This window comes from Coregonus lavaretus (assembly GCF_964263955.1).
Source record: "Coregonus lavaretus genome assembly, chromosome: 15".
Lineage (NCBI taxonomy): Eukaryota > Metazoa > Chordata > Actinopteri > Salmoniformes > Salmonidae > Coregonus > Coregonus lavaretus.
In genome coordinates, this window is record NC_140002.1 from 43,828,034 (window position 1) to 43,855,930 (window position 27,897).

Consider the following 27,897-nt stretch of genomic DNA (forward strand, 5'->3'; position numbering starts at 1 on the left):
TCTACCTACTGACTCTCCCTACTGACTCTCCCTACTGACTCTCTAGCTACTGACTCTCCCTACTGACTCTCTACCTACTGACTCTCCCTACTGACTCTCTACCTACTGACTCTCCCTACTGACTCTCTACCTACTGACTCTCTACCTGCTGACTCTCTACCTACTGACTCTCCCTACTGACTCTCTCCCTACTGACTCTCTACCTACTGACTCTCCCTACTGACTCTCTACCTACTGACTCTCCCTACTGACTCTCCCTACTGACTCTCTACCTACTGACTCTCCCTACTGACTCTCTACCTACTGACTCTCCCTACTGACTCTCTACCTACTGACTCTCTACCTACTGACTCTCTACCTACTGACTCTCCCTGCTGACTCCCTACTGACTCTCTACTTGCTGACTCTCCCTACTGACTCTCTACCTACTGACTCTCCCTACTGACTCTCTACCTACTGACTCTCTACCTACTGACTCTCTACCTACTGACTCTCTACCTACTGACTCTCTACCTACTGACTCTCCCTACTGACTCTCTACCTACTGACTCTCCCTACTGACTCTCTAGCTACTGACTCTCCCTACTGACTCTCTACCTACTGACTCTCCCTACTGACTCTCCCTACTGACTCTCTAGCTACTGACTCTCCCTACTGACTCTCTACCTACTGACTCTCCCTACTGACTCTCTCCCTACTGACTCTCTACCTACTGACTCTCTACCTACTGACTCTCTACCTACTGACTCTCTACCTACTGACTCTCCCTACTGACTCTCTACCTACTGACTCTCCCTACTGACTCTCTACCTACTGACTATCCCTACTGACTCTCCCTACTGACTCTCTACCTACTGACTCTCCCTACTGACTCTCCCTACTGACTCTCCCTACTGACTCTCCCCACTGACTCTCTACCTACTGACTCTCCCTACTGACTCTCCCTACTGACTCTCTACCTGCTGACTCTCCCTACTGACTCTCTACCTACTGACTCTCCCTACTGACTCTCTACCTACTGACTCTCTACCTACTGACTCTCTACCTACTGACTCTCCCTGCTGACTCCCTACTGACTCTCTACCTGCTGACTCTCCCTACTGACTCTCTACCTACTGACTCTCCCTACTGACTCTCTACCTACTGACTCTCTACCTACTGACTCTCTACCTACTGACTCTCCCTGCTGACTCCCTACTGACTCTCTACCTGCTGACTCTCCCTACTGACTCTCTACCTACTGACTCTCCCTACTGACTCTCTACCTGCTGACTCTCCCTACTGACTCTCTACCTACTGACTCTCTACCTACTGACTCTCTACCTACTGACTCGCCCTACTGACTCTCTACCTACTGACTCTCCCTACTGACTCTCTACCTACTGACTCTCCCTACTGATTCTCCCTACTGACTCTCTACCTACTGACTCTCTACCTGCTGACTCTCTACCTACTGACTCTCCCTACTGACTCTCTACCTACTGACTCTCCCTACTGACTCTCTACCTACTGACTCTCCCTACTGACTCTCTACCTACTGACTCTCTACCTGCTGACTCTCTACCTACTGACTCTCCCTACTGACTCTCTACCTACTGACTCTCCCTACTGACTCTCTACCTACTGACTGTCTACCTGCCATGTTTGACTCTCTATTACTGCTTTCGCATAGGATTTCCGGTATTTTGCCTGTAAATCTTTTTGGCCCAATGTTTATATGACCCCTTACAAGCAAGCCCATTTTTATCACATTTTTTGCCTGCATACACTTTTTATACCTCCCGTGCGCATGCAGGCATGCCGGGAAAGCGTGGTAGTAGTGGTGTGCCGATGTGGGTGGGTGTCTATTTTAATAAATCCATTGAGAATATACACCATCAAAAATAAATGTCATTATTCATTCGTTTAGGCAGGTCCTAAGAAACATAAGACTAATAAAATGTATTTTCAAAAGAATAGAATAGCATATTTTGAGTATAATTAGGCCTATGTTACGGGTCTGTTTTGCCATGGCTGCCATCCAAATGAAATCAATAGTTCATTATTTGGTTCATTAAACAGACAAGACACACCTACCCAATCACAGTTAACAGACATATATTTTATAGTAAAATTATAATGGAATATAACAAAATAAAATACAAATAATATTCTTGATTTAGGCTACATTATTGCATGCTAAATGTTTCTGATGAGTGACAGATGAGCAAACAAATAGATTAGCTATACCACCTTCACTAATTTGCACAGACAGTAACCAATTAAACAAATAGAGATTCAGTGAAACAAAATCTCAAATTGAGTCACAGGCTTTTGGTCGGGAGCAGGCCTAGGCTACTAAGCGACTGGGAGCAAAATAATCCACTTGTTAAACTACATACTATGGCAAAATGTTCTAATAAATGAGACAACTAGACAAGATGATCATGAGCAGCATTTACCAGAAGGGACTGTATTAAATACCGAACCCCTCCTTTGAGATGACGAAGAGGCACCTACATCACGATTTCAATGGTAGAGTTGAACTGCTAGGGGCAAAAAGAGATAGATGTACTACTAAAATACCAGAAGATATCACTTTTGCAACGAACTGTCAAAATGACAACGAACTGTCAGAATTTACGTGTTTCACTATAACTAAGCCAAAAACAGTTGGTTTTCGAGAAAACATTTTTTTTTCATTCAAGTTACTCTTTAGGAGCGTAGTGGTGCCAATGCCGCCTCAACATTGCGGCTACGTTTCATACTAAGCTGTAGACAAAACTTTACTGAAATTATTGCTAGGTTGTTTGGCAGAATTATAAGTTTTGGCTTTGATACTGGCAATACCTTTCAGATATAAAGAAAAGGCGGAAGAAAAGTTGGTGGTATGGTAAAGTTGACGGAAAAACATCTTAGTATGAAAGGTACAACATTTGCCGTTTCTTAAAAGGACGTATTTGGGTATTTTATGGAGACTTTAGTCATATTTACCGATGGCCCCCATACTGCAGAACGAGCAATAGGAAGTCTATTGCTGGTGCGGTAAGTTTCTCAAAACCAAATGAAATCTTGAAAAACAAGCTTCTGGACACTTCTATAACGTGCCTTTTACATCAAAAATAGAGATTTGGTTAAAAAAAGTAACCCACTCCTTTAATATGACCTCCTCATGCATAAAATCACATCACAATAATATGATGCACATAATGAAGTTACTGTCTAATAATTTGGTGTGCCTCTGTAATTGGCTATGGCAAACTTGGCAGACATTTCTTCTGGAGATAATATACATGCAAATGCTTTGCTCCAAAATGATTTGTGAGGATTTTACATTTACTATTTACTATTTACACAAAGCCTGCATCTCTACTTGCTATGTGGAGACTGACTTTTGGGTTGGGGACCCACAGGTGTAATGGTGAACAGAATGGATTGCATGGAGCTGGGAAAGACATCTGGCTGAGTAGCAGAGGAGGCTCATTAGCGTTCTGATAATGTACCGCTAGGCCAGGAGGAACATTTAACCCAAATCAGCTGTGAATGAGCTGTTATTCTGGCTTTAGATTTTAAAAAAAAGGCATCACACCAAAATGTGTATTAGCTCTGGGAAAATCACTCAAGGCATCAAACTATCCAAAAGTGTATTTATTGTGTGTCTACATGGAGACAAACTGTGTAGGTTTAAATCCAGGGTCAAGTCCATGTTTGCCTAGATATTAGCCTTACAGGTTGAAGTGCATGCAGCACTTCAAAATAAGATCAGCAATTGGCATGGTGTCAGTGTCGATGTCTTAATCAATACTGTACATACACTACCAGTCAAAAGTTTGGACACAGCTACTCATTCAAGGGTTTATCTTTATTTTTACTATTTTTTACATTGTAGAATAATAGTGAATACAGTGGCTTTCAAAAGTATTCACCCCCTTGGACATTTTCCTATTTTGTTGCCTAACAACCTGGAATTAAAATAGATTTTTTGGGTGTTTGTATCATTTGATTTACACAACATGCCTACCACTTTGAAGATGCATTTTTTTTTTATTGTGAAACAAACAAGAAATAAGACAAGAAAAAACAGAAAACTTGAGCGTACATAACTATTCACCCCCACAAAGTAAATACTTTGTAGAGCCACCTTTTGCAGCAATTACAACTGCAAGTCTCTTGGGGTATGTCTATATAAGCTTGGCACATCTAGCCACTGGGATTTTTGCCCATTCATCAAGGCAAAACTGCTCCAGCTCCTTCAAGTTGGATGGGTTCCGCTGGTGTACAGCAATCTTTAAGTCATACCACAGATTCTCAATTGGATTGAGGTCTGGGCTTTGACTAGGCCATTCCAAGACATTTAAATGTTTCCCCTTAAACCACTCAAGTGCTGCTTTAGCAGTATGCTTAGGGTCATTGTCCTGCTGGAAGGTGAACCTCCGTCCCAGTCTCAAATCTCTGGAAGACTGAAACAGGTTTCCCTCAAGAATTTCCCTGTATTTAGCGCCATCCATCATTCCTTCAATTGTGACCAGTTTCCCAGTCCCTGCCAATGAAAAACATCCCCACAACGTGATGCTGCCACCACTATGCTTCACTGGTGTTCTCAGGGTGATAAGAGGTGTAGGGTTTGTGCCAGACATAGCGTTTTCCTTGATGGCCAAAAAGTTCAATTTTTGTTTCATCTGACCAGAGTACCTTCTTACATATGTTTGGGGAGTCTCCCACATGCCTTAGGGCGAACACCAAATGTGTTTGCTTATTTTTTTCTTTAAGCAATGGCTTTTATCTGGCCACTCTTCCGTAAAGCCCAGCTCTGTGGAGTGTATGGCTTAAAGTGGTCCTATGGACAGATACTCCAATCTCCGCTGTGGAGCTTTGCAGCTCCTTCAGGGTTATCTTTTGTCTCTTTGTTGCCTCTCTGATTAATTCCCTCCTTGCCTGGTCTGTGAGTTTTGGTGGGCGGCCCTCTCTTGGCAGGTTTGTTGTGGTGCCATATTCTTTCAATTTTTTTATAATGGATTTAATGGTGCTCCGTGGGATGTTCAAAGTTTCTGATATTTCTTTATAACCCAACCCTGATCTGTACTTCTCCACAACTTTGTCCCTGACATGTTTGGAGAGCTCCTTGGTCTTCATGGTGCCGCTTGCTTGGTGGTGCCCCTTGCTTATTGGTGTTGCAGACTCTGGGACCTTTCAGAACAGGTGTATATATACTGAGATCATGTGACACTTAGATTGCACACAGGTGGACTTTATTTAACTAATTATGTGACTTCTGAAGGTAATTGGTTGCACCAGATCTTATTTAGGGGCTTCATAGCAAAGGGAGTGAATACATATGCACGCACCACTTGTCCGTTATTTGTGTTTTTGAATTTTTTGAAACAAGTAATTTTTTTCATTTCACTTAACCAATTTGGACTATTTTGTTTATGTCCATTACATGAAATCCAAATAAATAACCATTTAAATTACAGGTTTTAATGCAACAAAGTAGGACAAACGCCAAGGGGAATACTTTTGCAAGGCACTGTACATCAAAACTATGAATGAACACGTATGCAATCATGTAGTAACAATGTTTTTTATGTTTTTAAATCAAAATATATTTTATATTTTAGATTCTTCAAATAGCCATCCTTTGCCTTGATGACAGCTTTGCACAGTCTTGGCATTCTCTCAACCAGCTTCATGAGGTAGTCACCTGGAATGCATTTGTGTTTTGAAAAGGTAGGGGGGGTATACAGAAGATAGCCCTATTTGGTAAAAGACCAAGTCCATATTATGGCAAGAACAGCTCAAATAAGCAAAGAGAAATGACAATCCATCATTACTTCAAGACATGAAGGTCAGTCAAAACAGAACATTTTAAGAACTTTGAAAGTTTCTTCAAGTGCAGTCGCAAAAACCATCTAGCGCTATGATGAAACTGGCTCCCATGAGGACCGCCACCATTAATGGAAGACCCAGAGTTGCCTCTCCTGAAGAGGATAAGTTCATTAGAGTTACCAACCTCAGAAATTGTAGCCCAAATAAATGCTTCACTGAGTTCAAGTCACTATGTGAATCAGGCCTTCATGGTCGAATTTCTGCAAAGAAACCACTACTAAAGGACACCAATAAGAAGAAGAGACTTGCTTGGGCCAAGAAACATGAGCAATGGACATTAGACCGGTGGAAATGTGTCCTTTGGTCTGGAGTCTCTCTGCATGTGTAGTTCCTACCGTAAAGCATGGATGAGGAGGTGTTATGGTGTGGGGGTGCTTTGCTGGTGACACTGTCTGTGATTTATTTAGAATTCAAGGCACACTTAACCAGCATGGCTACCACAGCATTCTGCAGCAATACACCATCCCATCTGGTTTGGGCTTAGTGGGACTATCATTTGTTTTTCAACAGGACAATGACCCAACACACCTCCAGGCTCTGTAAGGGCTATTTTACCAAGAAGGAGAGTGATAGAGTGCTGCATCAGATGACCTGGCCTCCACAATCCCCTGACCTCAACCCAATTGAGATGGTTTGGGATGAGTCAGACGGCAGATTGAAGGAAAAGCAGCCAACAAGTGCTCAGCATATGTGGGAACTCCTTCAAGACTGTCGGAAAAGCATTCCAGGTGAAGCTTGTTGAGAGAATGCTAAGAGTGTGCAATGCTCTCATCAAGGCAAACTGTGGCTATTTGAAGAATCTCAAATATAAAATATATTTTTATTTGTTTAACACTTTGTTGGTTACTACATGATTCCATATGTGATATTTCATAGTTTTGATGTCTTCACTATTATTCTACAATGTAGAAAATAGTAAAAATAAAGAAAACCCCTTGAATGAGTAGGTGTGTCCAAACTTTTGACTGGTACTGTATGTTACGTTGTAAATCCATTCACTAAACAGTGAACACCAATAATACTGTACAAAGTTCCACTGGCATAGTGTATTGGACATATCATTTTCTATGGCTTATGTCATTTGCTGTTTGATTGTTGTTGGGTAAAAAATTATTGGGAAATTGTTTTGTAAGGTTCATTGTAGTCTCACACTTTCGTATATTGCCATTGATTTGTGCTCAGTGCTGTTGAAGCTTTTATTTGAATTCTTCCCTATTAGAGGATTTGTACAGGGTTAGATAACTGAATTTGCTGTGAGTTTTCCCTCTGTAGTTTTTTAAAACTCATATATCTTATAATTCTATTTTTGGTATATTGCGCAGGGTTGCTTAGCAACACCAAGTCCAGAGCATATCTTTGCTTATACATTACAGTGGATACAGTACAGGAGGTCAGTTAGAGGGATGATTGTCATACACTTATTAAAACCCTGGTACAACAGCAAATATTATAGAATTAAATAATTCGATTATATTTGTTTCATATCTTATATGTCTAATTGTGGAATTACTGAAACATTACTTATTGATAATGATAAATGTAGCTGCTACACAGCACATGGGATTTTGTGAAGCTCCTGCTCACACAAGAAAATCCTGGATTATGGAGGAGGCTTGGTTTATCTCATCTCCGATTCGATCATGAACTTGATAAAGGGGCAATGCTTTTGCACAACTTTAGGACTGATACAGCCCTTCTCCATCCCTGATTGAGCTCTACAGATTGTGCAGACAGTGAAGGGCTGTATGAACAGAGGGGTAGAAATTAGGAGGGAAAAGGGGGTCTCCTCTTCCTCATCTGCCAATTTGGATTGCTCATTAATACTGCAGAAAGCCCCCCACTCTCGGACAGGAAGGTAGCATTTATTTGGCAAAGCGGCATTGTTATCTCGCTGGCTGCCCTCCCCCTCACTTTCATTAGTGGGGAAAGTGGCTCGTAGCGATGTGACCTCTCTCTCTTCCCGAACGTCCTCCTTTGCACCATGCCCACCATCACCCCCTTCCTCCCACCCTGCCAACCACACCCTCATTATACACCACCCCACACCATTACCAGCACTGTTAACCATCAGCATCTACAGTGCCTTCAACCCCCTGAGTCAATAAATGTTAGAATCACATTTGGTAGTGATTACAGCTGTGAGTCTTTCTGGGTTTGTCTCTAAGAGCTTTGCACAGCTGGATTGTACATTGTTATTTTTTAAATTCTTCAAGCTCTGTCTAGTTGGTTGTTGATCATTGCTGGACAGCTATTTTCAAGTCTTGCCATAGATTTCCAAGCCGATTTAAGTCAAACCAGGTTTGGCCTGTGCTTAGCTGTATTCCCTTTCTTTTTATCCTAAAAAACTCCTCAGTCCTTGTCGATGACAAGCATACCCATAACATGATGCAGCCACCACCATGCTTGAAAACATGAAGAGTATTGTGTTGTGTTGGATTTGCCGCAAACATAACGCTTTGTATTTAGGACATAAAGTTAATTTCTTTGCCAAATTGTTTGCAGTTTTACTTTAGTGCCTTACTGCAAACAGGATGCATGTTTTGGAATATTTTTTATTCTGTACAGGCTTGCTTCTTTTCACTCTGTCAATTAGGTTAGTATTGTGGAGTAACTACAATGTTGTTGATCCATCCTCAGTTTTCTCCTATCACAGCCGTTGTAACTGTTTTAAAGTCACCACTGGCATCATGGTGAAATCCCTGAGCGGGTGTATTGATGCACCATCCAAAGTTTAATTAATAACTTCACCATGCTCAAAGGGATATTCAATGTCTGCTTTTTAAAACGTTTACCCCATCTACCAATTGGTGCTCTTCATTTGCGAGGCATTGGAAAACCTCCCTGGTCTTTGTGGTTGAATCTGTGTTTGAAATGCACTGCTTGACTGAAGGACCATACAGATAATTTTATTGTCAAAGCTGTTGTCAAAGCAGCAGCTGCTCTTGCTGCAGTCCACACTAAACATGAAACATGACATAATACAGAACATTAATAGACAAGAACACCTCAAGGACAGAACTACATACATTTGCTTTGCTTAGAGGTGTTGCTTTATCTGTTTTTTGAATTCAGGTTTGCTGTTCACTTGAGCATCTGAGATGGAAGGGAGTTCCATGCAATCATGGCTCTATATAATACTATTTGGAGACTGTGAAAATGTCTGGTGGGGTAAGTGTGTGTGTCAGAGCTGTGTGTAAGTTGACTATGCAAACAATTTGGAATTTTCAACATATGAATGTTTCTTATAAAAATAAGAAGTGACGCAGTCAGTCTCTCCTCTACTTTTTGCCAAGAGAGACTGGCATGCATAGTATTCATATTAGCCCTCTGATTACAATGAAGAGCAAGACGTGCCACTCTGTTCTGGGCCAGCTGCAGCTTTTTTAGGTCCTTCTTTGCAGCATTTGACCATGTGACTGGGCAATAATCAAGATTAGATAGAAATACAGCCTACAGGACTTGCTTTGTGGAGTGTGGTGTCAAAAAAGCAGAGCATCTCTTTATTACGGACAGACCTCTCCCCATCTTTACAATCATTGAATCAATATGTTTTGACCATGACAGTTTACAATCCAAGGTAACACCAAGTAATTTTGTCTCAACTTGCTCATCAGCCACATTATTCATTATCAGATTCAGCTGAGGTCTAGAATGATTTCAGATTCAGAGAAACAGAGTGTTGAATAGTCACATGTACAGGGTTGCAGGTGTTATTGTAGGGTACAGTGAAAATCTTAGGCTTCGAGCTCCAACATGCAGGACTAGTGAAATAAAAGAATGAAAATGGTAATCACGAAACAAACTGATTAAGAAAATTAGAGAAAAACACTAGAAAAAACAGCTGGACTGTCTATGGAGCTCGAGTCGAGGCACCCTCTGTCGGCGCCATCTTAGCCATCTATCTGCAGATAACCAGCTCCATAGACATTCCATCATCACAGAGCTGCTGCACCAGAGCCAGACCAGCCCTGGCCTGACAGTTGAATTATTACACAGTTCTGTACATTGTATTTGACAAGGAACCTGACAAAAGGCCAATTTCTGGGAAAGAGACATACTGTATTCTGCATTATGAACATGTCTGTGTGCTTGGTTTCAGATCACCAGAAGCTGGACAGAGAGGCCAGGATCTGCCGACTGCTGAAGCACTCAAACATTGGTGAGTTCTTTAGTTCTGGAGGCCAATCAGGTCATGCTGGCTTCTTCATCCTACTCCCACTCTTTCAGTGTATCTCAGAAGCGCTATGATCCATTCAAATTATTTTTCGTTATTCTGTCTCATTGATTGGCTGATTCCACGATATTCGTTTTCCAATGTGTTACATTATATACATTCTTTCACACTACCTAATATTAAGTAGTTCAGATTGGGACATTTCAAAAAGATAAGTCACTAACCTTGGGTCAGATTCTTTTGGGAGCATAGTAAACTTATAGTTCACTATAGTATAGCATTGATGTAATCTGCCTCCATTGAGCAGAATCATGCACCCAGTGAAAGTGTGACAGTCATCCAGAGAGACAGACAGCTAGCTGACTGTTGTGGTTCACTCTGTGACAGCCTGAGGCGTGGCACCGTCAGAGCCGACTAAGAACCACAATGTGTAATTTACTGATGAATAGACACCCATTCGTGTTTAGTAATGCATCCCGCCTGCTTCCGTCTGGACTACTGCAACTCTCTGTTGGCTGGGCTCCCCACTTGTGCTATCAAACCCCTGCAACTTATCTACAATGCCGCAGCCCGCCTGATGTTCAACCTTCCGAAGTTCTCCCATGTCATCCCGCTCCTCTGCACACTCCACTGGCTTCCAGTTGAAGCTCGCATCACGACAAGACCATGGTGCTTACCTACGGAGCAGCAAGAGGAACTGCCACTCCCTACCTTCAGGCTATGCTCAAACCCTACACCCCAACCAAGCACTCCGTTCTGCCACCTCTAGACTTTTGGCCGTCCCACCCCTTACGGGGGTCAGCTCCCGATCAGCCCAGTCCAAGCTCTTTTCTGTCCTGGCACCCCAATGGTGGAACGAGCTTCCTCCTGACACTAGGACAGCAGAGTCCCTGCCCATCTTCCGAAAACGTCTGAAACTCCACCTCTTCAAAAAGTATCTTAAATAAGACATCTCAGTCTTATCCCCCCCCCCCCCCGAAAAAAGGTTTCACTTGTCTTTTCCTAATAGCACTGACTTTGTTGATAACTTCTTTATTGAGGAAAAATAGCTATTTAAAGATGAATACAATACTTGTAAGTTGCTTTGCTAAATTACTAAATTGTAAATATATCTGCATTATTAATCCAAATATATTTTCATCTGTTTGAAGTGTGAGAGAGAGAGAGAGAGAGAGAGAGAGAGAGAGAGAGAGAGAGAGAGAGAGAGAGAGAGAGAAAATGACAGAGGAAGAGAGGGAGTACGACTCGACTGTACTGTATGTCTAACCCAGCCTCTGAGTGGTCAGAGAGAGAATCAACACGAGTGTGACCTGTGGATGCCCTCAGATAAGTTTGTATGCTGTTTTGTGATCTGTCAGGGATAGGGAGAGGGATAGAGACAGGGGGAAGCTGAAACATCCAGCCTTCTATCAACACGAACAGGATTCCTCCTGCTCCTCAACAGACAGACTGTGAGGAAAGGAATACATTATCTGCTGTCATCTCGCTGAAGATTTGCCCCTGTGGCCGTGTATGCATTTTAAAGCCCTTGTGGGAAATTTGCCTGCGCAGACTGCAGCTCAATAGGATAAAGATCATCAGCGTCAAGCTCTCCCCTGTCAATGTAGAAGTCAAGTTCCCAGTTCTGTAAAGTATAGGCTCTGACGTAAGCTAGCTGCCTTTTTCTGAATCAACTGGATGCACTGAGACACACTGCCCTCATCCTGTGCTCTCTATCCCTGAGCCTAACCGACCATCACAGGCTATTAAAGAACTGGCCCATATCCAGCGATCTTCATGTGCTCCTACATCCACCATGCTGGTTGAGACGGTGCAGAGCAGCAGTTAGATCCTCCAAATTGACTTTGCAGCTTTGAGAGTGACTCGTTTTGTTTATCGGCACATTCTTTACATGGCAGCCTTCCTCTGCAGTAACCGGGGGCGGTTATTCGTCAAAGAGCCGAAGTCCGCCCACATAGATCCAGGAGAGGAGAGAACCAACGTGTTGGATGAATTGGCTCTGATACTCATAATTCAGGCTCAACACGCCAAGGGCTAGGGGCCAAGTTTGGTACGTTTGGTTCTCAATAGTCACAGAATACGCCTGTTCTTTGTAAATAGTGCGATTCCTGGGAATGGATTTTGTAGAAGAACCACTCAAACCCATTATGCCAGTGACACCCATATAATGGTTTGGAGATTTCCTAAAGGCTCATGCTTATCATGCTTGGTGGATTGACAGCAGTCCCTACCTATACGATGATGTCGCCACATGTGAAGGTATTGTTTACTGCTAGGGATAATTGACGTATCAGTCCTGTGTAGCTCAGTTGGTAGAGCATGGCGTTTGCAACGCCAGAGTTGTGGGTTCGTTTCCCACGGGGGAGCAGTATGAAAAAAATGTATGCACTCACTAACTGTAAGTCGCTCTGGATAAGAGCGTCTGCTAAATGACTAACATGTAAATGTATCAGTGTAGAGGCTCTCAACCGTGTAATAAAGCTTTCCTTGTTGTGTTGTCATAATGCTTTGTGGGAGAGACAAAGTACTTTACTATCCCATCCCATTAAGCTAGAATTCCTTCTTGAATTGTGGTGGTAAATGCTGTCCTTTGACTTTGACACCATGTAAAAACACTTTAAAATGACAAAAAATTGACAAAGCATACATTTCCATTTTATTTAACTGTTATTTAATAAGAAAGCATATGTAAGTCCGTTATACCGCAAAACATCTATTTGTATGCATTGTAGAAACTACTGGGGGCTAGTAAATTGGCTTGCCCGACTGGTGATGTGTAGAGGTGTAGTGATATGTTTTTGGGATTTAGAGAAATCTATCTATGACAAAATTATTTAATATATTGTATAGATCAATAGAAACAAAGGCTTTTAAAATACCTATTTTTACTAGTATAATGTGTGTCCTTCAGTTTTATGTCATTGGTGTTACTGCCTGATTACAAAGATATACAAGGACCTTGAGCATTCTCTCCAGTGGCAAACTGTTATAAGGTGAGGGGTCTATATTAAATACATTATTAGCTAATCAAACCCTTTTAATTTTCATACATCTGAAAAAATGTCATTGATAATTTGGTGTTTCAAATTAAATGAAGGGAAATAACATTGTGAGCAAAATAATTAATCATATCACTTTTGTAAATTATTTTTAAAGGTTTCATGACTTTAGATTTCAGAAAATCCTAATTTACCAAAAATGTCTCGTTGGTGTTACTACTTCTACTGGTTATCATTATGGTAAAATACAATAAATGCCATGCCCAAATGCCACCGTAATTCTAGAACAACCCAAACACATCTCTATTCATTTAACCTTTCCTGTAGGGATAGATTGATAACAACAGCCTGGACAAGTGATTTGTAAAGGAAAGACTCTTAAGGAGGCTGAGATCAAAGATTTCCATCAAGAGCTCTCAAGAAATATACTCTTTAGTGACTTAACCTAGTCACATCCCATAACAGAGGGAAGAGTGTTCTCTCTGCTGATATGGAAAGCCCTGCCAAGGGAACCAAACACAGACAGTGACAGGCCAAAAGCACCACCATCAGTCAGTAACACCAGATTGGCCTTTTCCTCCGCGAGATCCTCTCTGTGCACTCATACAAAACAGCAGCTCAGGATCACAAGGCTATCAAAATGGATGAGGACATTTAGGATGTCGCTACTTCCATTACCTCTTTTAAAAAGTTCCCTCTCTATACCTCTGTTTAGCATAGGATTTCTGCCGTTTTTAGGAAATAAAACATGCTTTAAGTGTAGACAAAAACTAGTGGGGGTGTTGTTTAGCAATGTTGATAGTGGCGAATGCAAATCAAAGTATTTTCAGGGAATGTTAAGGAGAATGAAGTGAGATTGCTGTTTCAGGCTTATGTAATGGTGAGACGGTTGCTATGCATTGGTGTTGGCAGGTGAAGGTATCCAAACCGCAGTCTTCCACTTGTTATCCTTTCTATCTCAGCACCCACACACAAACGCACACGTGTCCTCTCCCTCTCCATCTCTCAGTGCATACACGCCCACACACAGGCACACAGAGCAGCACAACACGCTGCCTGCTGGGGGAGGGGAGGAGTGTGTTGGGCACTGGTGGGTAGGGGGGAGAGAGAGAGAGAGAGAGAGAGAGAGAGAGAGAGAGAGAGAGAGAGAGAGAGAGAGAGAGAGAGAGAGAGAGAGAGAGAGAGAGAGAGAGAGAGAGAGAGAGAGAGAGAGAGAGAGAGAGAGAGAGAGAGAGAGATTCTCTCCATCATGGAGATAACATAGGGACAGCAACAGGACACCAGAAGCACTATCTAAGCTTGACTAAAGTAATTAATGAACAGTGTGTACCACATCACTTCAGTTAGGCCTACTTATAATCAAAACCTAGATATTCTTGAAAACAGTATGTGGACACCGGCTCGTCGAACATCTCATTCCAAAATCATGGACATTAATATGGAGTTGGTCCCCCCTTCCCTGCCACTCTTCTGGGAAGGCTTTCCACTCAATGTTGGAACATTGCTGCAGGGACTTGCTTCCATTCAGCCACAAGAGCATTAGTGAGGTCTGGCACTGATGTTGGGCGATTAGGCCTGGCTCTTAGTCAGCGTTCCAATTCATCCCAAAGGTGTTCGATGGGGTTGAGGTCAGGGCTCTGTGCAAGCCGGTCAAGTTCTTCCACACCGATCTAGACAAACCATTTCTGTATGGACCTCACTTTGTGCACGGGGCATTGTCATGCTGAAACAGGAATGGGCCTTCCCCAAACTGTTGCCACAAAGTTGGAAGCACAGAATCGTCTAGAATGTAATTGTATGCTGTAGTGTTAAGATTTCCCTTCACTAAGGTGCCTAGACCGAACCATAAAAAACAGCCCCAGACCATTATTCCTCCTCCACCAAACTTTACAATTGGCACTATGCATTCAGGCAGGTAGCGTTCTCCTGGCATCCGCCAAACCCAGATTAGTCCGTCGGACTGCCAGATGGTGAAGCGTGATTAATCACTCCAGAGAACGCTTTTCCACTGCTCCAGAATCCATTGGCGGCGAGCTTTACACCACTCGAGCCGACGCTTGGCAATGTGCATGGTGATCTCAGGCTTGTGTGAGGCTGCTCGGCCATGGAAACCCATTTCATTAAGCTCCCGAAGAACAGTTCTTGTGCTGACGTTGCTTCCAGAGGCAGTTTGGAACTCGGTAACAGAGGACAGACGATTTTTACACGCAACGTGCTTCAGCACTCTGCGGTCCCGTTCTATGAGCTTGTGTGGCCCATCACTTCGCGGCTGAGCTGTTGTTGCTCCTAGGCGTTTCCACTTCACAATAACAGCACTTACAGTTGATCGGGGCAGGTCTAGCAGGGCAGTGACGAACTGACTTGTTGGAAAGGTAGCAGGTAGCTTAGTGGTTAAGAGCGTTGTGCCAGTAATCGGAAGGTTGCTGGTTCTAATCCCCGAGCCAACTAGGTGAAAAATCTGTTGATGTGCCCTTGAGCAAGGCACTTAACCCTACTTGCTCCTGTAAGTCGCTCTGGATAAGAGCGTCTGCTAAATGACTAAAATGTGTTATTGTATAACAGTGCCACATTGAAAGTCACTGAGCTCTTCAGTACGGACCATTCTACTGACAATGTTTGTCTATGGAAATTGCATGGCTGTGTGTTCGATTTTATACACCTGTCAACAATGGGTGTGGCTGAACAATGTGTACACATACTTTTGGCCATATAGTTTATTTTGGGGAATGTGGGACACTGTGATTTGACATATGCAGTGGACTGGGTGATTAAGATGTGTGATTTAGACATTTGAAGTTTATTGACTATGCAGTCTATGTGGGAAATATTAACGCTTTCAATCCCCGCACGTTGACTTATTTTCTCTCTTTATCTCCATCCAGTGCGTCTCCATGACAGCATCTCGGAGGAGGGGCATCACTACCTGATCTTTGACCTGTGAGTAATGCACTGCAGTGAATCTATCTGCAGCACTGTTCCATCTGCTCTCACACACACAGCGGGGAGGCTTGACATTAATGGCACAATGATTCTTCTAGTCTGGAAGGTAGCTTGATGTGAGTCTTGATGTGTGTCCTACTCACACTGATCAGAGCAGCCTGTGTAAGACGGAACCATTAATATAAGTAGAGGTCCTGAATTCAATAAGCTCCTCAGTAAGCTATACACTATAGGCTGTGGTTTCTAACCGCTAATTATGGCTAAAGAGCCCAGTAGTGCTGAGTGTACTCCGTTTGAGTGCTCCATCATAGTTCTGTAAAAGTCACTACTAGAAGCATTTTAAACACTCTAATGTTGTAATACCTTTCAATGCCTTTCAAAGAACTGTTGATTTCAGTCTGCAAAACATTGATTACAGTCCCCTGGAGGTGTTGAATGCTTTTCATTACAGAAACTGGAAATGTTAACATTGGAAAAGTACTACAGTATTGTAACTTTAAGAGAATTCTTCTTGCATCTGTTACGAGGTATCTTCTTTTACCTGCCTCTTCCCTGTTAATGTCTCTGAATGAAAAACAGCTTTGTACGTGTGAGACAGTGAGCAGCAGGACAAAGTGTTGCATAAGAAGATGACAATGCAAGTTGTTCTTAACTGATTTGAAACAGCAAGGTATTGTTAAGAAGCAGTCCCATAAGCACAACTCCATATATTCTCTTTGATTATTGTGCCCTATCAGAGAGATCACATTTGCTTAAAGTCCCAGTGCAGTCCAACATGTGATTTCCCTGTTTTATATATATTTCCACACTATGAGGTTGGAAAAATGCTGTGAAATTGTGAAAATGATGATAATGCCCTTTTAGAGTAAGAGCTGTTTGAAAAGACTGTCTGAAATTTCAGCCTGTTGTGGTGGGATGGAGTTTTGGCCTGCCTGGTGACATCACCATGCAGTGAATTTGTTAATAGACCAATAAGAAAGAGAGTTCCAAACCTTTCTGCCAATAACAGCTAATTTTCAGTTTTCCCCTCCCCACTCATACCACTCCCAGACAGTCCTAGAAAAATTTTTGCTTGAGAAATTGCTCTTGCTAAGAAGCTATTTTTGTTTCTTTTTGATCATTTTGATTGAAAACAATCACAGTAAGGTACTTAACTGTTACCCAGAAATGTTTTAATATTGAGATAAAAATGGCTGCATTGGGCCTTTAATTCTATGAGATCAGACACAGATACTTACTGAAGGTTTCAAAAGGACACAAATGAGAGACTATGAAAATACAAACTAAGTCATCTTGGATATTCTTTAAAGCTGACACATTTTGGAGCAAACTGCTTTGTCAGAGCCCAATCATTTTGTACTAGCAGGTTTACAAAATAGGTCCACAAATATCTAACTTTATCTACTTATTATTATCGATAATGTTGTGTATGCTTACATGCTGTACCACATTCATATATTTGGCGATACTTGGTCAGTGTGTGCCAGTCTATGTGTGTATCCTATGAAGGCATGACTGGGTAGCATTTGGCTGTGTCCCAGGGCGACAGTGACTCACCAGCACCGCAGGAACCAGCTCCCAGCTCCCAGGTGCAACATTTCTCCCATGCAGCAGCAGCAGCTCTGCTCTGGGATTCACAGGCTCTCTCTTAGTGGAGGCTGTCTGATGGATGGATGGCCTCACACCCACCTATTAAATGGGAGCATGGAGTTCATCATACTGACAAATTGACAAGGCAATTTTCCCACACTGAAGGCTGCTTTGAACTTTGAAATGTCAGCACCCACACCCTTGCACTCATTGCAATACATTACACAAGCTGGTATGTGTTGCCGTGAACACATAAAATTCATATTTTAAAGGGTACATAGTCTGTACTTTGCAACAGTGAGACAACTGCTTGTGCCTTTTCTCACGTCAGAAAGGTACCATTGAGGTGCCTGTTAGGTTCCATGTCAACACTCAGTTGTCAATGTGTCTTAGTGGCTGATATGAAGGGTACAGGGAAGGGTGTATTTATCTCACGTTGGCTCCATGCTCCAGGTCACCTGCATCCTCTTGAGACAGGCAGCCTAACAATCCCCTCTCTTCCTCAGAGTCACGGGCGGGGAGCTCTTTGAAGACATTGTTGCTCGAGAGTACTACAGCGAGGCCGACGCCAGGTCAGTGAAACCACCTCACAACACACAGCATACACCCAAAATCAGATCTGTGAGAAAAGCAATTTAGAGACTTCAACATAATAACTTGAAGTGTAACATGTATTAAATTAAGTGAATTATACAGAGGTCACAGCACTCCCAAACCAGAGAGATTAGAGAGGACCTAAAGGCATAGATAGAAAACCCTGATATGCTGTACATTCAAGGCTTTACAACCCTTTTTTGTGATGTAGTCAGTCAGAGGCCTTTCTTTCTTTTCTTTAATTATTGGACTGTTCATTTGGATTGAACAGCTTTACCTGTATAAGCCCATTCATGGATAGAGCGTCTTCCCACTTCACCTAACCAGTGAAAGATACTGACTGGGCCATTGATTTGCAGTGACAGAGCGACAGGGCTACAAAACAAATTAATGAATAGAATCAAATGGAAACAGATGGTTGTGGAGGTGTCGGAGGTGTCGGAGCGACCTCCAATCAATGTACACGTTTCACTCCGGGTTTCTGCGGACCGGGCTCTCGCTGCTCCACTGCTTGATTGACAGCTGAGTGTAGTGGCTAATTAGCCTCCCACTGACGCCCAGCCCAACATGCAGAAACTCATCAGACAGGCTTTGGCCCATGCTACTGTGTTGATCGACAGCTTTAGAAAAATGAATGAACATATCTTACGTCTCGGTGTGTCTTGTATCGTTTTAGAGGTGCATAAACAATTTTCTCCCAAAATTCTGTGTGGATTAATGCTGAATTAAAGCCCATTTTCAATAGCACTCAATTTAGCGCCGCCGAACTCCCAGCCCACTCAGTCTTTCTGTTTTCTCTCTCTCTCCTTTCATAGTCATTGTATTCAGCAGATTCTGGAGGCAGTGCTTCATTGTCATCAGATGGGAGTCGTTCACAGGGACCTCAAGGTAAGATTTAATAAGGAATAAATTAAAAGACACAGACGGTATTTGGCACAGTCACAGACTGTTTATCCACTGCAATATACTAACTTTGATGACATTGTTGTCATTTGATTGTGTATCAAAATTCCGTTAAAAACATTGGATTTGAATTTAAAGAAACTATACCCAGAATCTTTAGATTATATATTTGTTTGATATTTTCATTAATTGAAATACATTTCAACCATTCATTTTAGTCATCCAGACTCTTTAATTTGAACCTTAAAGCGACAATCAGCAGTTGAAACAATAACAAAGCGGTCTGCCTGCCGCTGTTTCGGTAAAAAGCTGAGGGATGCGGATGGAGAGACGTAGCCACTCTCAAATTCATAGAGGGAGCTATGGATGCAAGGAGTCACCATCCATGATATCAAAAGTATAGTTTGAACCATGTTTTGAAGCTATACAGGGTTTGTTTACGTTTACTTTGCAAACGTTGGAGTAAAACAAGCTTATATTTTGGGTTCTGGTGGGGTACGACAGTTGAACTAAGCTCATATGAGGCATTTATAAGTTATATTCTTCAAGAATCAATGGGTATACAGTATATCATTAATTTGTTAGTCCAAAAATGGATGTAGCAACTGCAGATTACCCCTTTAAGGACACATCTATGTATTCAATGTTTGCTCAGGCAGCGGACAACAGGCCATTTGGGCTGTGATTAGAAGCTTTGTTGCTACTGAATGGTTCTGAGAGGACCACCTCTGTGAAATGTGTGACATAATTGCACTGTGGTTACAGTGGGGAGGGAGCGTGGGATGAGATGGGATGGGATGTTAGCAAATCTGTTTCTAGCCATCACACCCCCACGCTGTTCTCACAGAGGTCTGATGGGAAGAGGAGGAGGAGGAGAGGAAGAGGGAGAACTAGTCATACAACATAAGGTTTAGTCGGCAGCATATGGGCAAATAATAACTTTGTCAATACCTCTGTAGTGCTCAAGTCATACTTTATTCAATTCAGGGACATTTATTTTGGGAGGTTCAGCACCACAAGTTCATAGCAGGTCAGTCCAGGTGGAGCTGGGACTTGATGGGTGGTTGATTAGAGAATCCACCTGTCACCTCCTCTGGTCCCCACATTGAGTCAGGTGTTACTAAAGACTCCTGACCTGCCTCACCTCATGACTTCGTCCTCTTGTGTGCCATAACTCTCTACAGTCTCAACTGCATTCTTAAACTGTATTTATATTTTCTCATGATTTATAGTCCAGGCAAAACATTTATTAAAACCGATTTTGATAATACAACGTGCTGTAGCGGTCAATCAGTATACATATTTATTTTCTCATCATCATGTCCCATTAAGCCTGATTAGCTTAAAGGCCACAATCACCTGAGATGGTGATTGCAACTCAAAGTCATGACTGGGGTTGTGTGACCGTGATAACACTCTGTTTGGTCCTGTCTGTTCCATATGTCTGGAGTCTGGATGTCACTGCTGACCTGATTGAATAGGCATTCACTTACAATGCAACAAACATCAATCCATTGTTCTGTTGTCAACTTATCATGTACAGTACATGTACTTCATATCTCAATGTCAGCTCGAGGGACCCTTAAAAGAGTGTGGTTTCTCATTTACAGTAAAAGCGGCAACAAACCCTCACACCATCTCCATCATATCAGAAAGCATTGGTGTGTGATACAGTATCTGCAATGTTGTAGTTGTAATGAATATTCAGGGAGAAAAAGGTGTAGATTCACGCACAGAGCGCGGAAGGTGTTTGTTACGCCTTCGCAAAAGGCAGGAATCGTGATCACAGGCAGGCAATGGTCATACACAGGTAGGCAAACAAGCAGGAGAATCAAAACTAGGACTGAAGGCTATAACTGGTTCTCACAAACGAGCTATGAAAAGGCTTAGTAGAGTCAAAACGAACAATACCTCACAAGGCACAAACAGAATGAACTGAACTAAATAAGGAGCTAATGAGACCAGGTGAGTAACAAACACAGGTGAAATGAAAGAGGGCTATGTTCAAGAACACAAAGAAACAGGACTACGTTCAAGAACACAAGGTTGACTATGAAAATAAATACAGAACCTTACAGTAGTGTCAATGAGGGACAGATAAAGCACAGGGTTGGTTCCAGTACTGTCCCATTTATTATCACACATGTTCAAGTGCCGCTATCCACAACCCCACACTCTTTTTGCCTGGACTTTAAATCAATAAAGCACAAAGTCATCATGAGAAAATATCAATACAGTTTAAGAATTTACACAGGCAGCCTGATTCTGATCATTTTTCAACTCATTGGTCTTTTGACCAATCACATCAGATCTTTTCACATCAGATCTTTTTCAGAGCTGATCTGAAGACCAATTAATGAAAAAAATATCAAAGTTGGGCTGCCTGTGTAAACGCAGCCTTCTTGTTCAATCTTTCAAAGGTACATTTTTGTTTATTCCATCTTTTTTATATTTCTTACAGACTGCTTCAACACTCACACTGTTATTAACATCCACTAACACATTCCTGTACAAAGATACCCTCCTCCTGCCCCAGAGATAAATGTTCCATTCACATCGTTTTACATCTCCCCGAGGGAAGGTGGAGTGCTAAAATGGATTTGTGTGGGCTGGGATGTTAAGTGTGTGTGTGTGTTTGTGCGTGTGTGTACGTGTGTGTGTGTGGTGTATGTCTATGTGTATCAGAGGGTAGATAACATCTCATAGCAGTAGCAGAGTGTGTGTGTGTGTGGGGGGGGGGATTCATCAGAGCTCTGTAATGCTGCAACCACAAACACTATTCAATTAGGCCCACAATCATGTCTGTCTGCCACCGTATTCCTGCTTGTGCTCAGGTCTCTTGTCTCCTCTCACTGACTGATTGGCTATTCTCTCTTTGTACCCAGCCTGAGAACCTTCTGCTTGCCTCCAAGTCCAAGGGAGCTGCAGTGAAGCTGGCAGACTTCGGCCTGGCCATCGAGGTTGAGGGGGAACAACAAGCCTGGTTCGGTAATGGCTAATGGCTGATATGAATCGTAATTACACACACACACACACAAAAACTGAAATGCAAATATGGACTGGCTTCTAAAGCATGTCTACTTATGCAAGATTTAGGATGTATAATCAGCCGGGAAACTGCATAGGGGGACACATAGAGTCATGAATGAAGAATAATTAGTTTTCTGAGCACAAAGAATTCCAGTCTGAACCTTCAGAGGGAAATAAATAATTAAAAGACTCCTGTGGAATCCAATCAAACAACTCTTTGCCTCGAACATCCTCAAAAAAAGAAACAGCTACTCTGGAGAAATACCAACAACTAAAAACAAAGGGAAACATATCATAAAAGAACACGATCAAGGTTAGGAAAAAACAACTTCCGCAGCGTCATGACTACCACAGGGGAAAGAGAAAACGGGCTGCTTTCTGCTTGTTTTATTTATGAATTGCCATCCAGAAGTAGAAATGTCACCACAGCGCCATCCTGACTCATTAGTAGTGAGGCCTGCTGTGTAAAACCATCTTGTCAGAATAGGTTAGGCACAGCTCATTTTTCATCACTCTGCTCTAAATAACCTAACTGACTGACTGGTGCTGCCTTATGATTGGTGCCCTTAGGTCAAGAACAGGGCCGTGCACAGACCTTTCCAGGGGCTGGTGCTCATAGGCCTATTTATTTCTGCAACAACACACTCATTCATCACAAATTGTAAGAAAGCTAGTTACAGTGCCTCCTAAAGACATGAAGGTCACAGAAAATCTATGATTTTTAATCCAGCCAATCCCATGAGCCCCTGGGATAGGAGCTCTGTCTAAACCAGGATGGAAGTCTCTCTCTGCTGACCCAATGCTGTGGTTTTCTATGTCTGTCTGAGGATGTCCTCTGTCATTTCTCACAGTGTCTCTCTTTCAGATGTTTCATCAGCCTGCCGCTTGGCACTGTGCTGTGTTCAAAGACGCATGGAGCAGAATGTCTGGTGAACAGGTCAGGGTTCCATAGCCGCAGGCAAAACAGCAGAAACTCTATCAGCAGCACAACCAGGTGGACTGGGGACGGAGACAGCCAGGAGTCGTTAGGCCAGGTAGTCCTGAGGCATTGTTCTAGGGCTCAAGTCCTCCGGGAGGGGAGAGAGTGAGAGAGAGAGATGGGAGAATTAGAGGGAGCATACTTAAGATCACACAGGACACCAGATAAGACAGGAGAAATGCACCAGATAGGACAGTCTGACCCTAGCCCCCACGGCACATAAATGAATGCAGCATAGATACTGAGTACTGAGACAGGGTGGATCGGGGGACACTGTGGCCTCGTCCGACAATACCCCCAGACAGGGCCAACCAGGCAGGATATAACCCCACCCGCTTTGCCAAAGCACAACCCCCACATCACCAGAGGGATATCAACCCACTACCCTGAGACAAGGCGGAGTATAGCCCACAAAGATCTCCCCCACCACAAGAACCCGAGGAGGCGCAAGACCGTACAGGAAGATAACGTCAGTGACTCAACCCACTCAAGTCGAGTATAGCAACAAAAAAAGCCTGGCAAGACATGATGCACGCCTCCTAGAAATGGCATGGGAGAGCACTAGCAAGCCAGTGACAGTTCCCGTAATGGGGTCAGAGGCAGAGAATCCCAGTGGAGAGAGGGGAGCCAGCCAGGCAAAGACAGCAAGGGGGGTTTGTCACTCCATTGTCTTGCTGTTCACCTTCGCACCCCTGGGCCATACTACACTCATTCATTGGACCTGATGAAGAGATGATTATTCAGTAAAGACTTAAAGGTCGAGACCGAGTCTGTGTCTCTCACATGGATTGGCAGACCATTCCATAAAAATTTAGCTCTGTAGGAGAAAGCCCTGCCTGCAGCTGTTTGCTTAGAAATTCTAGGAATAAGCAGGCCTGCGTCTTGTGATCGTAGAGTACGTGTAGGTATATACGGCAGGACCAAATTGGAGAGATAGGTAAGAGCAAGTCCATGTAATAGTTTGTAGGTTAGCATTAAAACCTTGAAATCAGCCGTAGCCTTAACAGAAAGCCAGAGGTTAGCACTGGAGAAATATGATCTTTTTTTTTGGGTTCTAGTCAAGATTCTAGCAGCCATTTTTAGCACTAGATGAAGCTTATTTAGTGCTTTATCTGGGTAGCCGTAGAGTAGAGCATTGCAGTAGTCTAATCTTGAAGTGACAATAAACGTTCTGATTTTTTGCAATGTTACGAAGATGGAAAAAGCTGCTCTTGTAATATTTTTGATATGTTCATCAAAAGAGAGATCAGGGTCCAGAGTAACGCCAAGGTCCTTCCCATTTTATTTCAGACAACTGTACAACCATTGAGATTAATTTTCAGATCAAACAGCAGATCTCTTTGTTTCTAGGGACCTAGAACTAGCATCTCTGTTTTGTCCGAGTTTAAAAGTACAACATTTGCCTCCATCCACTTCCTTATGTCTGAAATACTGGCTTCCAGAGTACGCAATTTTGGGACTTCACCGAAATGTACAGCTGTGTGTCGTCTGCATAGCAGTGAAAGTTATCATTGTGTTTTCGAATGACATCACCAAGAGGTAGCATATACTGTATAGTGAAAACAATAGTGGTCCTAAAACAGAACCTTGAGGAACACTGAAATTTACCATTGATTTGTCAGAGGACAAACCAACCACAGAGACTAACTGATATCTTTCCGACAGATAAGATCTAAACCAGGCAAGAACTTGTCCACGTAGACCAATTTGGATTTCCAATCTCTCCAAAAGAATGTGGGGATCAATGGTGTCAAAAGCGGCACTAAGGTCTAGGAGCACAAGGACAGACACAGAGCCTTGGTCTAACGCCGTTAAAAGGACAATTACCAACTTCACGAGTGTGGTCTCAGTAGTATGATGGGGTCTAAAACCAGACTCTCTTCAGGAAAGCATTGAGTTGCTGAGCAAAAGCTTTTTTTAAATGCTGAGAGGAATGGGAGATTTGACATAGGCCGATAGTTGTAAATGTCCGGTGAACAAAAAAAATCTGGGTCAAGGTTTGGCTTTTACACGAGAGGCTTTATGATAGCCGCGGGAAGTAGGGGTGCTGAGGATGTTGCAGAACCCCCTGAAAAATTATCAAACTTTGATACTTACATTATGGTCACCGCTTGCAAGATCCACCGTCTTCAGGATAAGCTTCCTGGCAAGACCCGTCAAATGCTCTCCCCAATTGATAAAGCAACTTCACTCGAAATGTGCACTGCACATGCGTGACCAGATCGTAATTTTCCGTTCAGCCTGTCCACCCGAAATGAAAAGCAGCCACTGCTGTCGGATGTCTTCATTCTTCAGAAAATAAAGTTACACTATGGCATCCAGTCACAACACAGTGTGCTTTTGCTGGCATGCTAGCAAGTAGCTTGCTAGCTAACAGTCACACCACAGATGAAAGGTTACCAGTATCTTTGGGAGTATGTTCTGCTTGAGCTTACGGATTGTAAACAAAGCCAAAGCAAGTTATAGGCAGACATGTGTTGATGGTACATATTGAAATTATCAAACCATTGGTGTATTACATTTCCGGCATTATGTATTTGTATTTGTATTTATTATGGATCTCCAAGGCAGCAGCTACTCTTCCTGGGGTCCAGTAACATTAAGGCAGTTATACATTTTAAAAACTTTACAATATATTCATAACAGATTTCACAACATATTAAGTGTGTGCCCTCAGGCCTCTATTCTACTACCACATATATATAACACAAAATCCATGTGTACATGTGTGTATAGTGTGTATGTTATCGTGTGTTTGTATGCATGTGTCTATGTTTGTGTTACTTCACAGTCCCCGTTGTTCCATAAGGTGTATTTTTATCTGTTTTTTAAATCTAATTTTACTGCTGGCATGAGTTACTTGATGTGGAATAGAGTTCCATGTAGTCATGGCTCTATGTAGTACTGTGCGCCTCCTATAGTCTGTTCTGGACTTGGGGACTGTGAAGAGACCTCTGGTAACATAACTTGTGGGGTATGCATGGGTGTCCGAGTTGTGTGCCAGTAGTTCAAACAGACAGCTCGGTGCATTCAACATGTCAATATCTCTCACAAATACAAGTAGTAATGAAGTCAATCTCTCCTCCACTTTGAGCCAGCAGAGATTGTAATGCATATTATTAATGTTAGCTCTCTGTGTATGTCAACCACCGCATTCTTATTGGCAGACTAAATGGCCTTGGTTTCTCAAATGACTGCCTCGCCTGGTTCACCAACTACTTCTCAGATAGAGTTCAATGTGTCAAATCGGAGGGCCTGTTGTCTGGACCTATGGCAGTCTCTATGGGGGTGCCACAGGGTTCAATTCTTGGGCCGACTCTTTTCTCCGTGTATATCAATGATGTCGCTCTTGCTGCTGGTGACTCTCAGATCCACCTCTACGCAGATGACACCATTTTGTATACATCTGGCCCTTCATTGGACACTGTGTTAACAAACCTCCAAATGACCTTCAATGCCATACAACACTCCTTCAGTAGCCTCCAACTGCTCTTAAACACTAGTAAAACTAAATGCATGCCCTTCAATCGAACGCTGCTGGCACCCGCCCACCCGACTAGAATCACTACTCTCGATGGGTCTGACCTAGAGTATGTGGACAACTACAAATACCTAGGTGTCTGGTTAGACTGTAAACTCTCCTTCCAGACTCACATTAAGCATCTCCAATCCAAAGTTAAATCTAGAATCGGCTTCCTATTTCGCAACAAAGCCTCCTTCACTCATGCTGCCAAACATGCCCTCATAATACTGACTATCCTACCGATCCTTGACTTCGGCGATGTAATTTACAAAATAGCCTCCAACACTCTACTCAGCAAATTGGATGTAGTCTATCACAGTGCCATCCGTTTTGTCACCATAGTCCCATATACTACCCACCACTGTGACCTGTACGCTCTTGTTGGCTGGTCCTCACTACATATTCGTTGCCAAACCCACTGGCTCCAGGCCATCTATAAATCACTGCTAGGCAAATCCCCGCCTTATCTTAGCTCATAGGTCACCATAGCAACACCCACCCGTAGTATTCGCTCCAGCAGGTATATCTCACTGGTCATCCCCAAAGCTAACACCTCCTTTGGCCGCCATTCCTTCCAGTTCTCTGCTGCCAATGACTGGAACAAATTGCAAAAATCTCTGAAGCTGGAGACTCTTATCTCCCTCACTAACTTTAAGCATCAGTTGTCAGAGCAGCTTACCTGTACACAGCCCATCTGAAATTAGCCCACCCAACTACCTCATCCCCATATTGTTATTTATTTTGCTCATTTGCACCCCAGTATCTCTATTTGCACATCATCTCTTGCACATCTATCATTCCAGTGTTAATACTAATTGTAATTATTTTGCACTATATCCTATTTATTGCTTTACCTCCATAACTTGCTACATTTGCACATACTATATATATATTTTCTGTTGTATTTTTGACTTTATTTTTTGTTTTACCCCATATTTAACTCTGTGTTGTTGTTTTTATTGCACTGCTTTGCTTTATCTTGGCCAGGTCGCAGTTGTAAATGAGAACTTGTTCTCAACTGGTTTACCTGGTTAAATAAAGGTTAAATAAAAATAAAAATAAAACTTTTTAGTAGGCTTAAAGATATGGCAAATAGGAGTGGCAATATCGTCTGCTATTATCCTCAGTAATTTTCCATCCAAGTTGTCAGACCCCGGAGGCTTGTCAATGTTGATCGACAATAATACTTTTTTCACCTCTTCCACACTTACTTTACGGAATTCAAAATTACAATGCTTGTCTTTCATAATTTGGTCAGATATACTTGAATGTGTAGTGTCAGCGTTTGTTGCTGGCATGT

At 42.5% G+C, this 27,897-nt stretch overlaps 1 protein-coding gene across 1 annotated transcript in view; it reads left to right on the forward strand.

The window, feature by feature from the left end:
- LOC311143013 (calcium/calmodulin-dependent protein kinase type II subunit alpha-like) overlaps nt 1-27,897 on the forward strand; it is a gene marked incomplete at its 5' end in the record, with an annotated part of 87,737 nt that overhangs the window by 22,074 nt on the left and 37,766 nt on the right. Inside the window, 5 exons of the mRNA XM_084178807.1 lie at nt 9,965-10,024; nt 15,921-15,975; nt 18,075-18,140; nt 18,978-19,050; nt 21,951-22,053. Coding sequence (XP_084034933.1) covers nt 9,965-10,024; nt 15,921-15,975; nt 18,075-18,140; nt 18,978-19,050; nt 21,951-22,053 — 357 coding nt within the window. The remainder of the gene's footprint in view (nt 1-9,964; nt 10,025-15,920; nt 15,976-18,074; nt 18,141-18,977; nt 19,051-21,950; nt 22,054-27,897) is intronic.